At 35.8% G+C, this 16,959-nt stretch overlaps 1 protein-coding gene and 2 long non-coding RNA genes across 4 annotated transcripts; 2 read left to right on the plus strand and 1 right to left on the minus strand.

The window, feature by feature from the left end:
• The first annotated feature begins 614 nt into the window (after window positions 1–614).
• LOC127852795 (uncharacterized) lies at window positions 615–15,942 on the plus strand. 2 transcript variants are annotated; one of them, XM_052386782.1, is made up of 8 exons: window positions 615–686; window positions 1,202–1,689; window positions 2,115–2,313; window positions 2,632–2,731; window positions 2,965–3,146; window positions 4,692–4,889; window positions 5,297–5,478; window positions 14,835–15,942. In XM_052386782.1, exons 5-8 carry the CDS (start codon window positions 3,002–3,004, stop codon window positions 15,108–15,110), a joined length of 801 nt encoding a protein of 266 aa, XP_052242742.1. In that variant the 5' UTR covers window positions 615–686; window positions 1,202–1,689; window positions 2,115–2,313; window positions 2,632–2,731; window positions 2,965–3,001; the 3' UTR covers window positions 15,111–15,942. The 2 variants fall into 2 exon arrangements, with proteins under 2 accessions (XP_052242742.1, XP_052242741.1); XM_052386781.1 differs by lacking the exon at window positions 2,115–2,313.
• LOC127852799 (uncharacterized) lies at window positions 6,376–9,444 on the plus strand. The gene is made up of 3 exons (XR_008036264.1): window positions 6,376–7,816; window positions 8,239–8,372; window positions 8,931–9,444. It is a non-coding gene; the product is annotated as an uncharacterized LOC127852799 (long non-coding RNA).
• Window positions 10,988–13,593, minus strand: LOC127852801 (uncharacterized). The gene is made up of 3 exons (XR_008036266.1): window positions 13,169–13,593; window positions 12,055–12,184; window positions 10,988–11,306 (listed from the first exon to the last, which is right to left on the minus strand). It is a non-coding gene; the product is annotated as an uncharacterized LOC127852801 (long non-coding RNA).
• Window positions 15,943–16,959: the final 1,017 nt, after the last annotated feature.

A 16,959-nucleotide genomic window follows, 5' to 3' on the forward strand; every position in this document is an offset into this window, starting at 1 on the left:
CTTATGTATTAAGACCTTTTTTTTCAGAACAAGGCTCAAATTAAAACTACTTGTATATTTTTAAATGATGCGCTGTCAAAATCTGGACTTCATTTTGTGTTGTTTATTGTGTATTTTAACAACGTTAATTTTGTTCATGATGTTTAGGAAAATCAGCGAGTGTCATGTTAAAACACAATACATATTGCAGCGATGTTTCATCTTCATATTACTAAGTTATAACATTGTTTAACGTTAACATCTTCTTTATCGTCAACGCGGTAAACACAACAAAGAACAAGCAAATTCGTTGAATTGATATCCCCCGCCAAACTAGAGCTTTGTCACAGACGTGACGTTTACCCCCACATGCTGCATTGACACGGAATATAAACAAAGAGCCATAACTCCGTTATTAACAGATGGTGTACAATGCCACGGACGGACCGACAACGCCAAAACAATATCCCTCCGCCTTTGGTGGGGGGAAAAAGTACTTTTTTTATTTATAGTAAAATGTCGTTTGACGCACTGTTCTGCTGTAAAATTACTTTCTTTCATTATAGTTGAATGTTGTTTTGCGAAGTATTCGAACACATAGAAGTTCGTTAAAATATTTCGTGTATGTTTTATTTATCAGTGGTCGTCAAGAAAGCATTGACGATGAATATTACAAATCTTAAAGATAAGCAGTTTATGGAAGGGAGGTAATGCGGTCTACTTAGGTGTTTAGAGTTGTTTGAGTTGTATCCACTTTTATTTATTAACACAAACTGAAAGATTAAACGGTTGGCGCCTTTCTTTGTAAAACGAGTTCATGAACAGAATCAAAATATAAAAAAAGTGGTGCTAGTAATTAATTTAAATCTTGACAGCATACATGTTTGAAGGGCAACAAGCATTAAAACAGGTTTCTCACATATTAATGAAAATATCGATGGAATTATTTTATTAAACTTATCTACTGAAAACTCGAATTCAGTTATTATGACATGAAACAACCGATCGTGAAACCTTTGAAATACATTTAAAGCAGTAGTTTTGCCAATTATGAAACCTTGGTTCTCCTATTAACTTTGAAATTGAATACATTTATTGTTGTTTGTGTCTTTTTTTTCGGGGGGGGGGGGGGGGGGTTGGGGGTTCTTTGCTACGGGTACGTAAGTCTATTTAGTATTTACCGAATAATTATCCGTGTTATTTTAACTTAAAATTGTTCCAGGGCTGCTCAAATCACGCTTAAAGCAGGCGGACATCTCTCGGCATCAGCGTTCGCACAATACGCCATCTTGGCCGGGTTAGATTACGTCATGCATGTTTCAAATTACGTCATAAACGTGTGCGTCAAGGTACAGGACGGTATTCAGACGAATCTGGCCCAGTTTCCGACCGCCAACTTGATTTCCGTTCCCCTCTCACTCGGGGAAGAGGACGAATACGACTACCCTGACAGTTTAAGGAACGAATCGAGAAAACCCTGCTCTTCGACGTATCGACCTCGAGCGGAGATGTGTCAGAACATTTCAAACTGAACGCGTTCGTAAGTCCCGGTAAAAGATACATTCGCCTCGATACGATGTTGGTGTTTCTTCTGGACCTTAGTTATGATGACTTTAAGGGCGGTTTTTACGCCATTTCTGGTTCCGGTTATAGGCCAAGATCGGTCAACCTGGACAACATAGCTACTCGCCACGAAAAAGAGCAGATTAGGTGAGGTTCAATTTGTTACTTAAGTAACGCCCTACAATACGACTCATGCGATCAAATTTTAAATAAGACTCGCTCTTGGAAAACTGGACTTAATTCTTGTGCGTAAAGTGTCGCTCCAGATAAGACAGAAAAAAAGGACGATACTTTCCGCCTTTATGATATTTTTTATTTAAAGGAAGACTCTTGTCAGCAAAAAATCCTGTTTAGACGGAAAGTGTTGTCCCTGATTAGCCTGTGCCGACTACTCAGGCTAATCAGGGACGACATTGAACGGACATGAATTAAGCCCCGTTTTCCCACAGCCCAGATAAAATGCATGGCTTTGAATATGTCGATGATTTAAATCGCGCATGGACTTATCTAATATTTAAGATGCCGCACTACTTCCTACAAACTATTCAAACATGTACATTTGACGGTAACAGATTCGAAATGGGGCAAGCCGTAGAGTTAAAGCCCAATTACGTAGCCTCCGAGGAGAATTTGTTCCGGTTGGCCATTGCCCTCATCCGGATCGCAAAGAGCGTGCATACGCAGCAGATCGGCATAGGCGTCGGCTGCAAGGCCGACAGGCTCTACTTTGACGTCCGACCGATTGCCGACGAGAACGATTTTGTTGTAGAGGTTTGGGACAGCGGCAACACACCACTCTTTAATCGATTGAAACTCATACAGGACATGATTGTACAGGGTATGTTAGACTATGCTTTATTTAGTTTATCTTATTTAGCAGCGCTGGGAGAAAACCGGGCTTTATGCATGTGTGTAAAGTGTCGTCCCAGACTAATCATTGACGTTGGCGTGGTACTTTTCGTTTTAATAAAGTGTCTTCTTTCAGTTTTAGCGGAGAGTGTCGTCCCTGATTAGCCTTAGCACATGCATTAAGCCCTGTTTCTCCGGACGAGGCTCATATTAATAATTGTCCTTTTTATTGAATACTAGGCGGATCTGTGGTCACTGCCAGGCCCGACCCCGTGATTTGTAACGCCCCCGCCCTGGGGCGCGAATATTTCTACTTCAACTTTGACCTCGACCAAGAAGGGTAAGTGCTAGGTCCAATAAGTTGTCATAATTTGAAAGCGAATATATGCCACCAGTGCAATATTTCTTATTGAAATTTAATACGCTGCACTATTGATATTTCAGATAGCCTTGGACAAGCGTATTTCAAACGCATTAGTTCAGTTAATAAAATTGATTATGTAATTGCCTATAAGGTCACTGGTAACTAATAATCTAATTTCTATCATCTGACATATATATCATCATCACTAGACACTGCTGGAAAACAGACAATTCATTCTGCGTGGAAATGCACGAGTCACGTAACAACATAAGCGTAATTCTTCAACGACGTCTGACGTCTGCCGCGGGCACCGGGAAACTTCCGCGTCTAGACATAATGCCGGAAATCGAGGCGTGCGTCGTCGACACTTGCGGTGGCTGCCCGAGCGCTGGTAGGGATTTCAGTTTGTGCGTTCAAATTAATGGGCAGCTGGTGTGAATAAATTCGTGATTTTAATTTACATCATAATTTTATGTGTTTTTTTTTGTTAACAATTATTTATTATCATTCTAAGGGACGGAATTTTAAGTTCTATTTAATCGATCTCTCGTGTACACGTGTAGAGTTCGCACTTGATATGGTCATATTCTTTTACCATTTAAAAACTTAATATATAAGTTATGGACATGTTCATTTAGCAATATAACTAAATATATTGTGTATATGCAACACTGTAGAGGACCTGAATGGTGCCGCGCGCATGTGGTAGGCAAACATACACGTTCTTGGAAACGTATAAATATAACCTTACCATATGATATATAAACTCGTATGGTGCATTCCACAGCTGCAAGCAACGCTTTTAAGAAGAGCCTCGCTCTGGGAAAACTGGACTTAATGCATGTGCTTAAAGTGTCGTCCCAGATTAGTCTGAGCAGTCAGGCTAATCAGGGACAACACTTTCCGATTGTTTTGTATTTTGTCGTGGAAAGGAAGTCTATTATAAACAAAAATCCAGTCTATGTGTACAGTGCCGTCCCTGATAAGATTGTGCAGACTGCACCGGCTTAGCTTGGACGACACTTTACGCACGAGCATTAAGCCCGGTTTTCCCAGAGCGAGACTTATATGTATTTGTTGCTGTTGCTGTCGTCGTTCAAAATCCTTTAAACTGGTTAACGACATATCAGGAACATGGTTTTGCCATCAATGCCAGTTATTGCGTCCGACACTTCTCAATAAGCAATACGGGCATGTCCCTTTTAACTGTTTAAATTGTCTTGTCAGACATTGTGTCCGAAAGTGACTATGTTTGTCGGACATTTTTTTTCAGATTTTTAACATGTTTCGCGAAGTCTGACATTAATCAGAAAGACACGAAATTAACACATTGTTATTCCCGTCTATGCTTCATTTGTTAATAATGCTAAGGATATGAATACTGTAAAATCATTATTATTCGTCAGAAATTAATTTTCGTTGATTTCGTGGATTGACCGATCCACGAATTAAACACAAGCACAAATGTTCTTTTCGCAATATAACTAAATACAATAAAGTTAGGCAATGTTCTTTTCAAAATATAACTATTTATACATTTTATATGCGACATTGAACAGGTCCTGAATAGTCCCGCGCGTGTTTGGTAGGCTCAACATAAATGTTAGAAACATATAACACATGGTTTAACTCGTATGGTGCATTTGCACAGCAATAATCAACGGTTTTAACATGCATTTGTTGCTGTTGCAGTTATTTTTTCAGAATCTGCGAAACCTGTTATCGGCAAATTACATATTGTATAGGCGCTTTGTTTCGCCATTAATGCCAGTATTTGTGTCCGAAATTGTCTCAATAAGCCACACATACATAGCATCGTGCCTGTAAACTTTTGACGTCATCTTGTCAGACATTGTGTCTGAAAGTGCCTATAATTTATGTTTTTAAATAATGTTTAGGATAGGAAAACTGTGGATTTTCTGTACTCGATTTACAGGAAGCGTTTGGAAGGAGAAGGTTCTCAAGTGCACGAAGATGATCCTGAAGTACCTTGCTCGAGCCAGTGTCCCGTTCCAGCCACTACTAGACAAGGTGTCCATCTTTAACTCGGACATCGCCCAGTCCAGTGTCCACTCGCTCGCCTGTCATGATGGCAGGGTGTGCGTCGAGAACACACAGATCTACGCCTTGCTGTGTAAGAGCGCTCTCACTGTTTGACTGTTGATGCAAGCCAAATGGATTTGAGCCTCGTTTTTGGAAAACGGGACTTAATGCATGTGCGTTAAGTGTCCTGCCAAATTAGACTGTGCAATCCGTACAGGCTGATCAGAGACGATACCTTCCACCTAACCTGAATTTGCGCTCAGAAGAGACTACCTTTTAACGAAAAAAACAATCAAAGTGGAAACTGTCGTCCCTGATTAGCCTGTTCGGACTTCACATGTTAATATTATAAGACACACATGCGTTTAACCCAGAACGAAGCGCTAATAGCCCCACTGTATTACATGTTTTTACTCTCTGGATCAGCATACGATATATTGCATCTATCTTACGGTTTATTCCGAAAACAGTCGATGTACCACGATTGCGTTTTTTTAGTACCACTCACGACCGCCACGTACATGCACGAGAATGCGGACGAACTGATCTTCGGCGGGGCGGACAATCCGAGCCCGCTACTCGAGATCGTGGAACAGGAGCTGGCCTGGAGAGCCGTGGGCAACGTGGACGTCTATCTGGAGTCAGCCAAGGACGTTAACTCGCTTAGAAATACCATACAGGTAAGAGCCAAGGACGTTAACTCGCTTACAAATACCATACCGGTACGCCTTGAGCCAGCGAAGGACTTTAACTCGCTTAGAAATTCCATACAGGTAAGAGCAAAGGACGTTAACTCGCTTAGAAATACCATACAGGTAAGAGCCAAGGACGTTAACTCGCTTAGAAATACCATACATATAAGCCTGTGGTCAGCGAAGCACTTTAACTCGCTTAGAAATACCATACAAGAAAGAGCCAAGGACGTTAACTAGCTTAAAAATACCATACAGGTAAGAGCCAAGGACGTTAACTCGCTTAGAAATACCATACAGGTCCAAGGACGTTAACTCGTATAAAAATACCATACCGGTAAGCCTGGAGTCAACCAAGGACGTTAACTCGCTTAGAAATTCCATACAGGTAAGAACAGGTTAACTCGCTTGAAAAAATACCATACCGGTAAGTCTGGAGTCAGCCAATGACGTAAACTTGCTTAGAAATACCATACAGGTAAGCCTGGAGTCAGCCAATGACGTACATTCGCTTAGAAATACCATACTGGGAGCCGTTTCATCAACGATTTACGACTAGTTGTAAATTACGATTTACATAAATTACGATGTTTCAATGAAATCGCGTTTCATCAAGCAAATCGTAAATTAAAATTACATAAATTTCATACATAAATATACGACTGGGTAAGGGCACCCGTAAATTAACGTAATGGCGGTCGTTTTTGTCATCCAAGATGGCAGGAGACGAACAATTACCAATGCCAAGGCTTTTAAGGGAGAGATTGTTCTCGAAAACCTAAGAGATGAGAACATTGCTTCGATATATCGTCTAAGTAAGGGTGGAATAGAGCGATTGTTGGTTTTGATCGGGGAAGACATAGCACCAACTTGCCGGCGAGCTCATCCCTTTCATTCCGTCGCTTAGGTATGTAAATAAGGCGAAGAAATCATTGATTTAAACAAGTATAATTATAAAATTGTATTTATTTTCAAATAGCAAATAAGTAGCATTTAACCCAAAAACTTGAGAGTAGTTGCCCTTTGTTTACTTAGCATTTGACAACTCGGATTTTGCAAAATGGTTGAAGAATAAGTTATTGTTGTATCTTTTCTTAATAAAAGCATTCGATGATTACCGTTATTAGTTTAAGCATTTATTGTTTTGTTTCTTTACAAATGACTTTATGTTAAACTCATTCTATTTTGTGTCGACGTATACTTATCGATGACTTTAAGTGCAGACTGATTTACCCCACCCGCTAATGTTGAACTTGTAGTTGTTCTACTTCCAAATGTTATGATTGAACAATACTTTACCTCGAAATTGTTGATTATAACATCGTGATCATGAAAATGAATATGACATCATGATGTTGTTTGTGTTTGCTATTTTTAAACAAGTTATTGTATTGGTTAGTTAAGTAGATGCTGAGAAATGGTACCTTATGTATTTAATAATTGTAGAAAAATCACCTTAATTGTTTCTATATTGTTCTCATTTGATTACAATGTTGTTCGATTGGTCATTGTCAGCTCGGATACTACTTACCTGTACCCCGGGTACTCTTTAAGTATACTTACATGTAGAGCTAACCCTGTTACAGTTAATATACTTTAATATAGCCGGAAATTTAATGCTAAATGGGTTGTTGTAGGCTTAATTTTTTTAATTATGTTCACATTAATGTCATTTTTTTCTCAAATAGTCTTTATATCATCGAAATTTATACTCAAAAAGCATATTGATGCAGTTTTTTCAAAAGGTAAGTTTAATTTAGATAAACAATATGGCTTTACATTTATCTGTAGTGCACTGTACCACATCGAATTTTGGGCAATAATACAACTCGGGTACAGTCTAATAAGGACCGGGTACGTTTAAGTATATTAACCTTACCCGAGGTACATGCAAGTATGCTTAATGATACCAGGGGTACATGTAAGTAGTACCCAAGCTGTGAATAACCAATCGAGCGTGAGTAAAGTAGATTGTACTTTATGTCTTTAATAATTGCAGAACAATTACCTTATTTATTTCTATATGGTTTCCATTTGATTACAATTTATTTATTTGTCAAATTCAATTCTGCAGTGCTATAAATATGCACCCCCCATCCAAAAAATTTATTTCGTGCATATTGATGGGGCTTTTTTATTTATTTACTCCTTTTCTGCATTCCTCCCTTTTGTGTTGGTAGTGTGAACATGAAATGATGAGCACTTTCATGTTAATGAATAACTTTTATTTTTTTATAGATTTTGGCATATTGCATATTGCCAAGGGAGATGCTTACTGAGGATTCCATGCCATTAATATGCAGGCTGTTGCTGATGCCAGCATGAGGTAAATGTAAATACAGTATTATGATTCATTACCTTATCATTAAATTTGGTATAAAGCAGATAAATACCATAAAATGTTGAAATAAGCGTAATGCTTATCATCTTTGACATCTAATAATTATTAGTTACGTACATGCGCAAAAATCATTAACTACCACAATAAGCACCATTAGCACTGTGTGATCAAGCTTTTGTTCTTTTATGTGTTAGCCAATGCAGCTATCAGTATTATCTTTAAATATTGTCTTAAGTTACATTATTTCATCTAGGTAAGGTAACTAAAATATAGTGATTTGATAATACTTAAGCTAGTTTTGTGAAAATTATTGAGATGCTTTCCTACCTTAATCTAACAATATTAACTGTGGACTGCTGTTTTATCAAAGACAAAGCAACTGCCCAATAAAATATTTCAATTTACAGCAATATCTGAGCACCAATGATGAGGGTCATCTGCTGGGAGATAGTGGGTATCCGTTAAGGACTAACCTGATGACCCCTTAACCTCATCCCTCCCATGCTGCGGAACAGGCCTACAATGACCATCTATGTAGAGGGTGGGTAGTAGAAAGGGCATTTGGAGTGTTGAAATCACGAGATTGGTAACATATTATATAGGTTGTGAAATATAAGTCTTATTAGTGCGAGATCAACTTACCACACAGTATTTAAATGAAGTATTAGTGCCAATCTCTTTCTCACAGTGTCTTAAATCAAACGTAACTTTTAAAGCTTGATAATGTACAACTTTAATTATCAAATTTTAGAATTTATATGTAAATTAACTTTTATAATAACTGAGGGTTGTTTGCATGTGTAAATATGATGTTTCATAAAAAAATGTCCGTTTAAATAAACTGATGATTTATTTATTTTATTTTATATCTTAAAAATTCATTTTGCTTATCATCAGACTCTATGTATGAAATATTGTTTACTAGTGCATTTAAATGATATTGTGCATTAATAGTGAATACAGGCACAAATAAAGTGTTTTGTAGGCTATATATTATATATAATTTATATTGAAATTAAATTAATGTCAATGGTATCAGGACAATTTAGTCACTTAGACAAATGTCTATGTTAAAGAAATACTTTTGATATTTGTTTAGATATCTGCATGCCACTGGTGGATGTTGGCCTTTCAAGTCCAATAAGTGCTGTAAAATATCAACTGTGTACATGCCCCTGCATAACCTGTGTCTGGATTCAAACGTTCCACTGATAGAGGAATTGGTTGGAAATGTGATGGAACCGGAAGTTATGAACAACACACCAGTACATCGAGCAGCATGTGATAAGAGGCAGCAGCTGATCAAACTGTTTCATAAAATGTGTTAAAAATTTATAGTTATAAATGTTATAAAGTGATAGATGGCTCGAGTCTTCTCTGAATAGGCAGAGCTACACTACTCAGCCAAATGGCGTAAAGTTGTGTCATAGCTGATTTGGAGAGATTGGTATTCCTGGTCGTCTAGACACAATAGTTACAACAGCTGATGTTTGCATGTTTTATAATTGTGTATGCATAATTTGTCTAATATTTACTTCAAGGTTATAGGTTTGTGAAAGAAAAAAATGTCAATGTTCTGAGGACCAATAAAAAAAGTTATGTGTTAGGTATTACCAAGTGCTTGATTTAATATTTATTTTAAAGGGAACTTTTCCTAAATTTTGGCAGATATTCAAGTTTTTCATTAAACGCTTTTATATTGATACATGTAAACACTGGATCTAAAAAGCTCCAGTAAAAAAAGAATACAATTAAAGAAAGATAAAAAGTAACTCCTACAGGGCTCAAACCACTGACCCCTGAAGTAAAAGCCTCACACTAAGACCACTTGTCCGTCCATGTTGATACAATGAGTGATGTATTTTACACTTTATATAAGCAATCCTCATCGTGTCACAAAATATTACGACAACAACAGAACTCTACAAATTATTCAATCGTCGAGTGTTGCAGCAGAAAGTTGCAACGCTTTAAAATTTTCAAGTTTTTAAATCGTCAAAAGTTGCATTTAATGGATATTTTAGAGCATGGTAAATGTTCAGTATTACTGTTTCCTCACAAATATCATAACTACAACAAATGTTTGCGAATCTTAAACTTATTTTTTTTAATTTAGTCAATTTACCAAGACTGGAAAAGGTCCCTTGAATATTGAACAGTTATCTGAGCTCCAGAAAAGATCATATACTCAAGGTACTTTTCCCCATTAACAATTATTCAAGTGATATTTTACCCACTGACTTTCGCTCTAAAAGGTGTTCTCTGTAATGAACATTCTCAAAGCCACATTAAAACAAGGGCTGTTAGTAAAACATGCATGCCCCCCATTTGGGCTGTCAGTTGTAGTGGCAGTCATTGTGTGAATACGTTTTTTGTCACTGTGAACTTGACCTTTGACTTAGTGACCTGAAAATCAATAGGATTCATCTGCCAGACATGATCAATGTGCCTACGAAGTTTTATAATCCTAGCTGTTGGCATTCTTGAGTTACCATCCGGAAACCATTTTACTATTTTGAGTCACCGTGACCTTGACATTTGACCTAGTGACCTGAAAATCAATAGGGGTCATCTGCAAGTCATGATCAATGTACCTATGAAGTTTCATGATCCTAGGCGTAAGCATTCTTAATTCATCATCTGGAAATCCTTTTACTGTTTCAACTCACTGTGACCTTGACCTTTGACTTAGTGACCTGACAATCAATAGGGATCATCTGCCAGTCATGATTAATCTACCTATGAAGTTTCATGATCCTATGTCCTAAGATTTCTTGAGTTATCTATCATCCGGAAACCATCTGGTGAACAGACCGACCAAGCAAAACAATATACCCCCTCTTCTTTGAAGTGGGGCATAAAAAGTGGGCTTGTAAATGTAACGGTACTTTATAATAATAAGTGTGCTGTCTATAAATATGGATATTATTGTCATAAAAAAATAGAAGTTTTCCAATATATTAGATTGTTTCCGAATGTATTTACTAAACTTTACCCCTTTATGAGTCTCTGTTCAATTATTTAGTCATCTACCGTTAAAATGTTGTTTACCTGTGCATTTTTTTTGTATTTTTATTGAAATGTTTATGATAATAATGTTTATGGTATTTGATAACAGTTGCTATTACACTAGTTTTCAATGAATAAAACACAAAGAACATTCACAAATATTTATTATTAATCAGGAAGTAAAATATATTAACTGGGCATGGTATTATAATTCATATGACAATTTATATCTTACATGATAGTATGTGTAATAATAAGTTTCATGGACTCACTGAACACCATCACATGTAAAATTAATTAAAAGTTCCAGAAACAATTGAGCAATTTAGAATTTCATTTTTTTTAAAGAGAAACCAGTTCCTCATGATTATTGCTTATGTCCCTCTGAATGGCATATCTTCCCCTTGACGCCATCGACATCTCCTCCCGAGTTTTATTACGCTGTTGCTTCATTCTTCACATGTTGCTGCGAGCAGATAAATTTACTAGTTTATACATTTAACAGAACTAAATATTAAATACACAACATATGACACTATGTTCATAATAAGTAAGCATGCCTACATGACCTGGTTTTGTTTCTGAAAGTTGGTTTTTGTATTGTAAAATTAACCTAGCTTTCTGAACTTAAACTCAACATTTGTGTGTGACACTAATGCTCTACATTCCAATTTCTTTTTTAAGTACATGGATGTCGAAAGAATTAAATAAAAAATACCTTGACACACAAGTTCATACCCTGGTAAATAGGTTACCGGTAATAAAGTTAAATGAAAATATGCAGCAATACTTTATCCCCATAAAACAGAGAACAATGAAAAACAAGAGCACCGCATAACAGGTGTGAACGCTCGGCTACGGGTGCATTTTTTAACGAATAAAAGCTTGTCAGAATTATTTTAAGGTCCTTCACCTTTGACCTAGTGACCCAAATATGGGTGAGGCGTGTAGAACTCGTCAAGGTGGAGCTGCATATGAAGTTTCAAAGTTATAGGTGGAAGCACTTTGATTTTATGGCTAAAGTTCAATACATTGACAAAATGTTAAGGACTGAGCATGACACGGACGACACAACACGCTGGCTATGACAATACCTTGGATTTTCTCCGAAAACAGCCCAGCTTTAAATTGAAAACATAAATTGTTACATTTTCATTGTAGGAAATAATTAGCAGTCAGCTTTACTATAATCTATAGAAAAAATAAATAATTACTAGTTGTTGCTTCTGCCTTCAGTTTTATGTTTTAATGTAGCTGAGTGACACAACTTCTGTTTGAGTTTTGTCAACCGTGTTCTCTGTCCATTCAATTTTGGTCCTTCAGCCAGTAATAACATTTTCTTTTCTGGAAAAACAAAGAAATGAAAACTGCATTTGTGATCTTTACATGTAACACAGTTTTGCAGAGAAAGCAATATAAATCAATGATGATTATTTACATCTTGTGAATCAACACTATAATAAATTATTGTGGAAAATGATATTTATTTAATGCTTTCCGGTGGTTTATAGAGAAATATCGGTGGATTAAAACGGATAATTTCACTATTTCAAACAATGAAAATTATCAGTGAGAATTATCGATAATTTTCATTGCTTAATGTGAAATGACGTCATTTATTTGACAAAATGACGACATAATCCCAACGACATTCTTAAGTAAAACTCTTTAACAATGTATATAAACTGCGAAAAAAGCATAAAATAAAAAGAAAATTTGTTGGATTCGCTGAAATATTGATTTTAATTCACTCGTGATCATAGAAAATATATATTTTCACTCGTGGCTGCGCCACTTGTGAAAATATCATTGTCTATGATCACTCGTGAATTAAAAACGATGATCCACCGAATCCAACAAATATCCCCTATATAATAGACAAACAAATAGCATTCTCAATGATATGACATTTGTGATTACTAAACATGTGTCATGTGAATCTAATACCTTATTGAAATAAAATATTTGATAATTGAACACAAAAATGCTGACATGACAAACTTTCAATCCACGATGTCTTGTTATTGTCAGCCTGAATTCCGATTGGTCTCTATTAAATTATATTATTAAACTGTTAATTGATCTACACCACAGTCACATTTCTGCATAGAATTAACAAAACAATTAATCTTACCAATACATTTTTATTCATGGATAAAGAAAATAAGCAAAAAATCTTCATTCTTGTCAATATCAATTGCCGCCTTAGAGTCTTTTGATGATTTTTGCTTTGGCAGACACTTGGCTGAAATAATTCGTGTTCAGATTTATCCTGAACGCGAATTATTTCAGCGGTCTTCATTCATAACCAACAAGTTCTCAACTCACATTTCAACCGTCTCCATCCAAAATAACTTCTTTTTGCGTTTAGTAACGGAAGGAGTGTCGGCCAAACAGCAATCGGTAGCCTTCCACACCGGTCTACACGTCGTTTTCCAGTGTTTGTTTTTGTTTCGATTCACAACTAGCATTGTTTTTGTTAGTCCAAATAATTAGACGTAATTCGACCTCATATTTATAGGAGTATGTTTTTTTGTGCGATGTTTGCCTTAGCTGACAGAACGCGCGAAAATTACGTCATGCAATTTTTCAGACTGTGTCACTATTTTTTTCGGTTACAAAATACGTATATTTAAGTAGTCGTATTTTATGTATGTTGCATTTACGATTTCGTTGATGAAACGGAGTTTATGTAAAATCGTAAACGACTACATTAATCTCGATACATAATTTACGATCGTATAAAAATACGTAATTATTGATGAAACGGCCCCCAGGTTAGCCTGGAGTCGGCCAAGGACGAAAACTCGCTCTGAAATACCATACCGGTAAGCCTGTAGTCAGCCAAGGGCGTAAACGCGCTTAGAAATACCATACAGGTTAGCCTGGAGTCAGCCAAGGGCGTAAACGCGCGTGGAAATACCATACAGGTAAGGTAAGTCTGGAGTCAGCCAAGGACGAAAAATCACTTAGAAATACCATACAGGCAAGCTCAGAGTTGCTGCCCTTTTTGAGATTCGAGTACGGAACTATGCAACACTTGCTTTTGATTGGACTTATTAAGCACCCGAGAAAAAAAACGCTGAAACTATGTATAACATTTTAAGGATAACAAATTGATTATTTAATCTTACCAAGTTTTAAGGTTACATATTTCAGTCTTGGAAAATATTCAACATGATAACCACTGTATGCAACGAGCTTTGTTACAAACTGTTCTCTATACACATTCAAAGTTGAGCTTCTGATTTACAATGTTGATAATCAAATCGGGGACTTTTTTTTCAAAGGTATAATTACTTTTGTTAAACATTTTGAGCCAACTTGATGGATATTTCAATTACATTTTTGTTCACATTTGAAGATAATATTGTGACCATGTCTAATAAATGAGACGTTTTAGACTGGAAATTAGCGTTTTTTGAAATATTGAAAGTTAAACAAATTATATTTATTAAGTTAACTCAGTTTAATAATCATTAACACAACAAGATCACTGATGCTTTAATTGTGTATTTAAGAATCTATAAATTATTGCAAGTTTAATATGCATGTGAAAGGATATTATCTAAACATGATCTTGATTGTAATAAGAAATTAAAGCAGCACTGAGCACTTTATAATATAAATTTAAAAATGCAGTCAAACATGCACTTACAAACAATTGTTATTCTGTCATTTATTATTATATTAATAATGCTTTATTTTCCCCAAATCCATTGATAAACGGGCTATTTTTCATGGTTTATTGCGCTAATTTTCCAAATCATAAAGGCACAGGCTGTAAAAAAATCAATACTCAATAAAAACTTACTCAATTTTGTTTGACGAGAGCCTTCTTACTAGTGCAAGGTTGTGACTGAAATGGTAATCGCGTCATGCAGGTATTAAAATGCCGAGTTCATTAACTTTATGTGTGTTTTTTTGTTGTTGTTTCAGTGCGTAAGGGTTGTTGCTTTTCTAATCAGAAGTAAAGACTGAAATTGTATTGTAGATTCTGATGATGTACAACAAAAATGTTTCTCTCGTGACGTTTCACATCGATTCGGAAACCGACGAAGATGACGTCATAATCACATTACAACGGAAGGTGGGTCTCTGGCTTGTGTCCTACGTTGAGTCGACTCGTGACCACGTCCTACACGATGACCAAGATTCCAATGGACCGGAAAAGGCGGAGCATAGAACGCAGCAAGGACCGGAACGAGATGAATATGCAAATGAGGAACTGGGAGGTGGATTGGATGCTAAAATCGTAGTCAGATTTTAAATGCTTTACATATTAATAACACTTTTTAATTGTATTATCTTTATGTATAAATGCTTATAAATGTGATCATATATCTCAATAATGCATTTCAAGAAAGGATTAATTGAACTCAAAAGGCATGATCAGGGGAGAAACTCATGTTATCATTAGCTAGTGTTGTCTTTAAGGCAATTAAGTTTTCTTTTGTGATTTTGAGAGTTGAGATAATTGTAATCATTGCGTTGAATTGTGTGTATGCAGTCCTCACAGGCTAATTAGGAATGACACTTTCCGCTTTTATTGTTTTTTACGTTTAAAAGTAGTCTTATTTGAACGAAAATCCAGGCTAGGCGGAAAGTGTGGTCACTGCTTAGCCTGTACGCTCACTTTCTCATTTGAGACGACACTTTACGCACATGCATTAAGCCCTGTTTTCCTCTGATCCAATGCGCACATTTGTGTTGATGCTGTTTTTGATATTTTGTTATAAGCATATTGTTTTTTTTTTAAATCTCTCACACAAAACATAATTCCAATCGATTCAGTGAATACCAATTAAATATTAATCACATGAATTATATTTAAACAAAGAAGCACCGAGTCACGTATATTTATTATGTATACATTAACCTTTACTGTTTAGTATGTTAGACATTTATTATAATAATAACACATGTAAAAGCCTTGGCATTCAAATGTGATTGATTTGCATCAGTTGTATATACTTTAAAAAGGCTGAAACGTCGAATGTTACTTTTATTTTATTTGCTATAATGTTTGTTGACATGGCTTTATTTCCGGATAACTCATTTCAGTAGACACTTCAGGCAATAAACGTTTGTACGGCAGACAATTTCGGATATTAATTATTATGTTTATGAAGTGGTATGCATTAGGAACATTACATACTCCTTATACATCTATGATATTGCCATCATCGCTGTGATACTGTAATCAGCTCAGTGATATTATAATCAGCTCAGTGCTACTATAATCAGCTCAGTGATATTATAATCAGCTCAGTAATATTATAATCAGCTCAGTGATATTATAATCAGCTCAGTGCTATTACAATCAGCCCAGTGATATTATAATCAGCTCAGTGCTATTATAATCAGCTTAGTGCTATTATAATCAGCTCAGTAATATTATAATCAGCTCAGTAATATTATAATCAGCTCAGCGATATTATAATCAGCTTAGTGATATTATATTAAGCTCAGTGCTATTATAATCAGCTCAGTGCTATTTTAATCAGCTCAGCGATGTTATAATCAACTCAGCGATATTATAATCAGCTCAGCGATATTATAATCAGCTCAGCGATATTATAATCAACTCAGCGATATTATAATCAGCTCAGCGATATTATAATCAACTCAGCGATATTATAATCAACTCAGCGATATTATAATCAGCTCAGTTCTATTACAATCAGCCCAGTGATATTACAATCAGCCCAGTGATATTACAATCAGCTCAGTGATATTATAATCAGCTCAGTGCTATTTTAATCAGCTCAGTGCTATTTTAATCAGCTCAGCGATATTATAATCAGCTCAGCGATATTATAATCAACTCAGCGATATTATAATCAGCTCAGTGATATTATAATCAGCTCAGCGATATTATAATCAACTCGGCGATATTATAATTAACTCAGTGATATTATAATCAGCTCAGTGCTATTATAATCAGCTCAGTGATATTATAATCAGCTCAGTGCTATTATATTCAGCTCAGCGATATTATAGTCAGCTCAGTGATATTATAATCAGCTCAGCGATATTATAATCAGCTCAGTGCTATTATAATCAGCTTAGCGATATTATAATCAACTCAGCGATATTATAATCAGCTCAGCGATATT

The sequence above is a fragment of the Dreissena polymorpha genome, chromosome 12 (assembly GCF_020536995.1).
Source record: "Dreissena polymorpha isolate Duluth1 chromosome 12, UMN_Dpol_1.0, whole genome shotgun sequence".
Taxonomy (NCBI): Eukaryota; Metazoa; Mollusca; class Bivalvia; order Myida; family Dreissenidae; genus Dreissena; species Dreissena polymorpha.

What these genes read in the sequence shown, in the direction of transcription:
- LOC127852795 (XM_052386782.1), top strand. Translation starts at nt 3,002, where the DNA reads ATGCACGAGTCACGTAACAACATAAGCGTAATTCTTCAACGACGTCTG. An exon ending in CGGTGGCTGCCCGAGCGCTG is followed by an intron (nt 3,147 to 4,691) that starts GTAGGGATTTCA and finishes CTCGATTTACAG; the next exon opens with GAAGCGTTTGGAAGGAGAAG. An exon ending in CGCTTAGAAATACCATACAG is followed by an intron (nt 5,479 to 14,834) that starts GTAAGAGCCAAG and finishes ATTGTATTGTAG; the next exon opens with ATTCTGATGATGTACAACAA.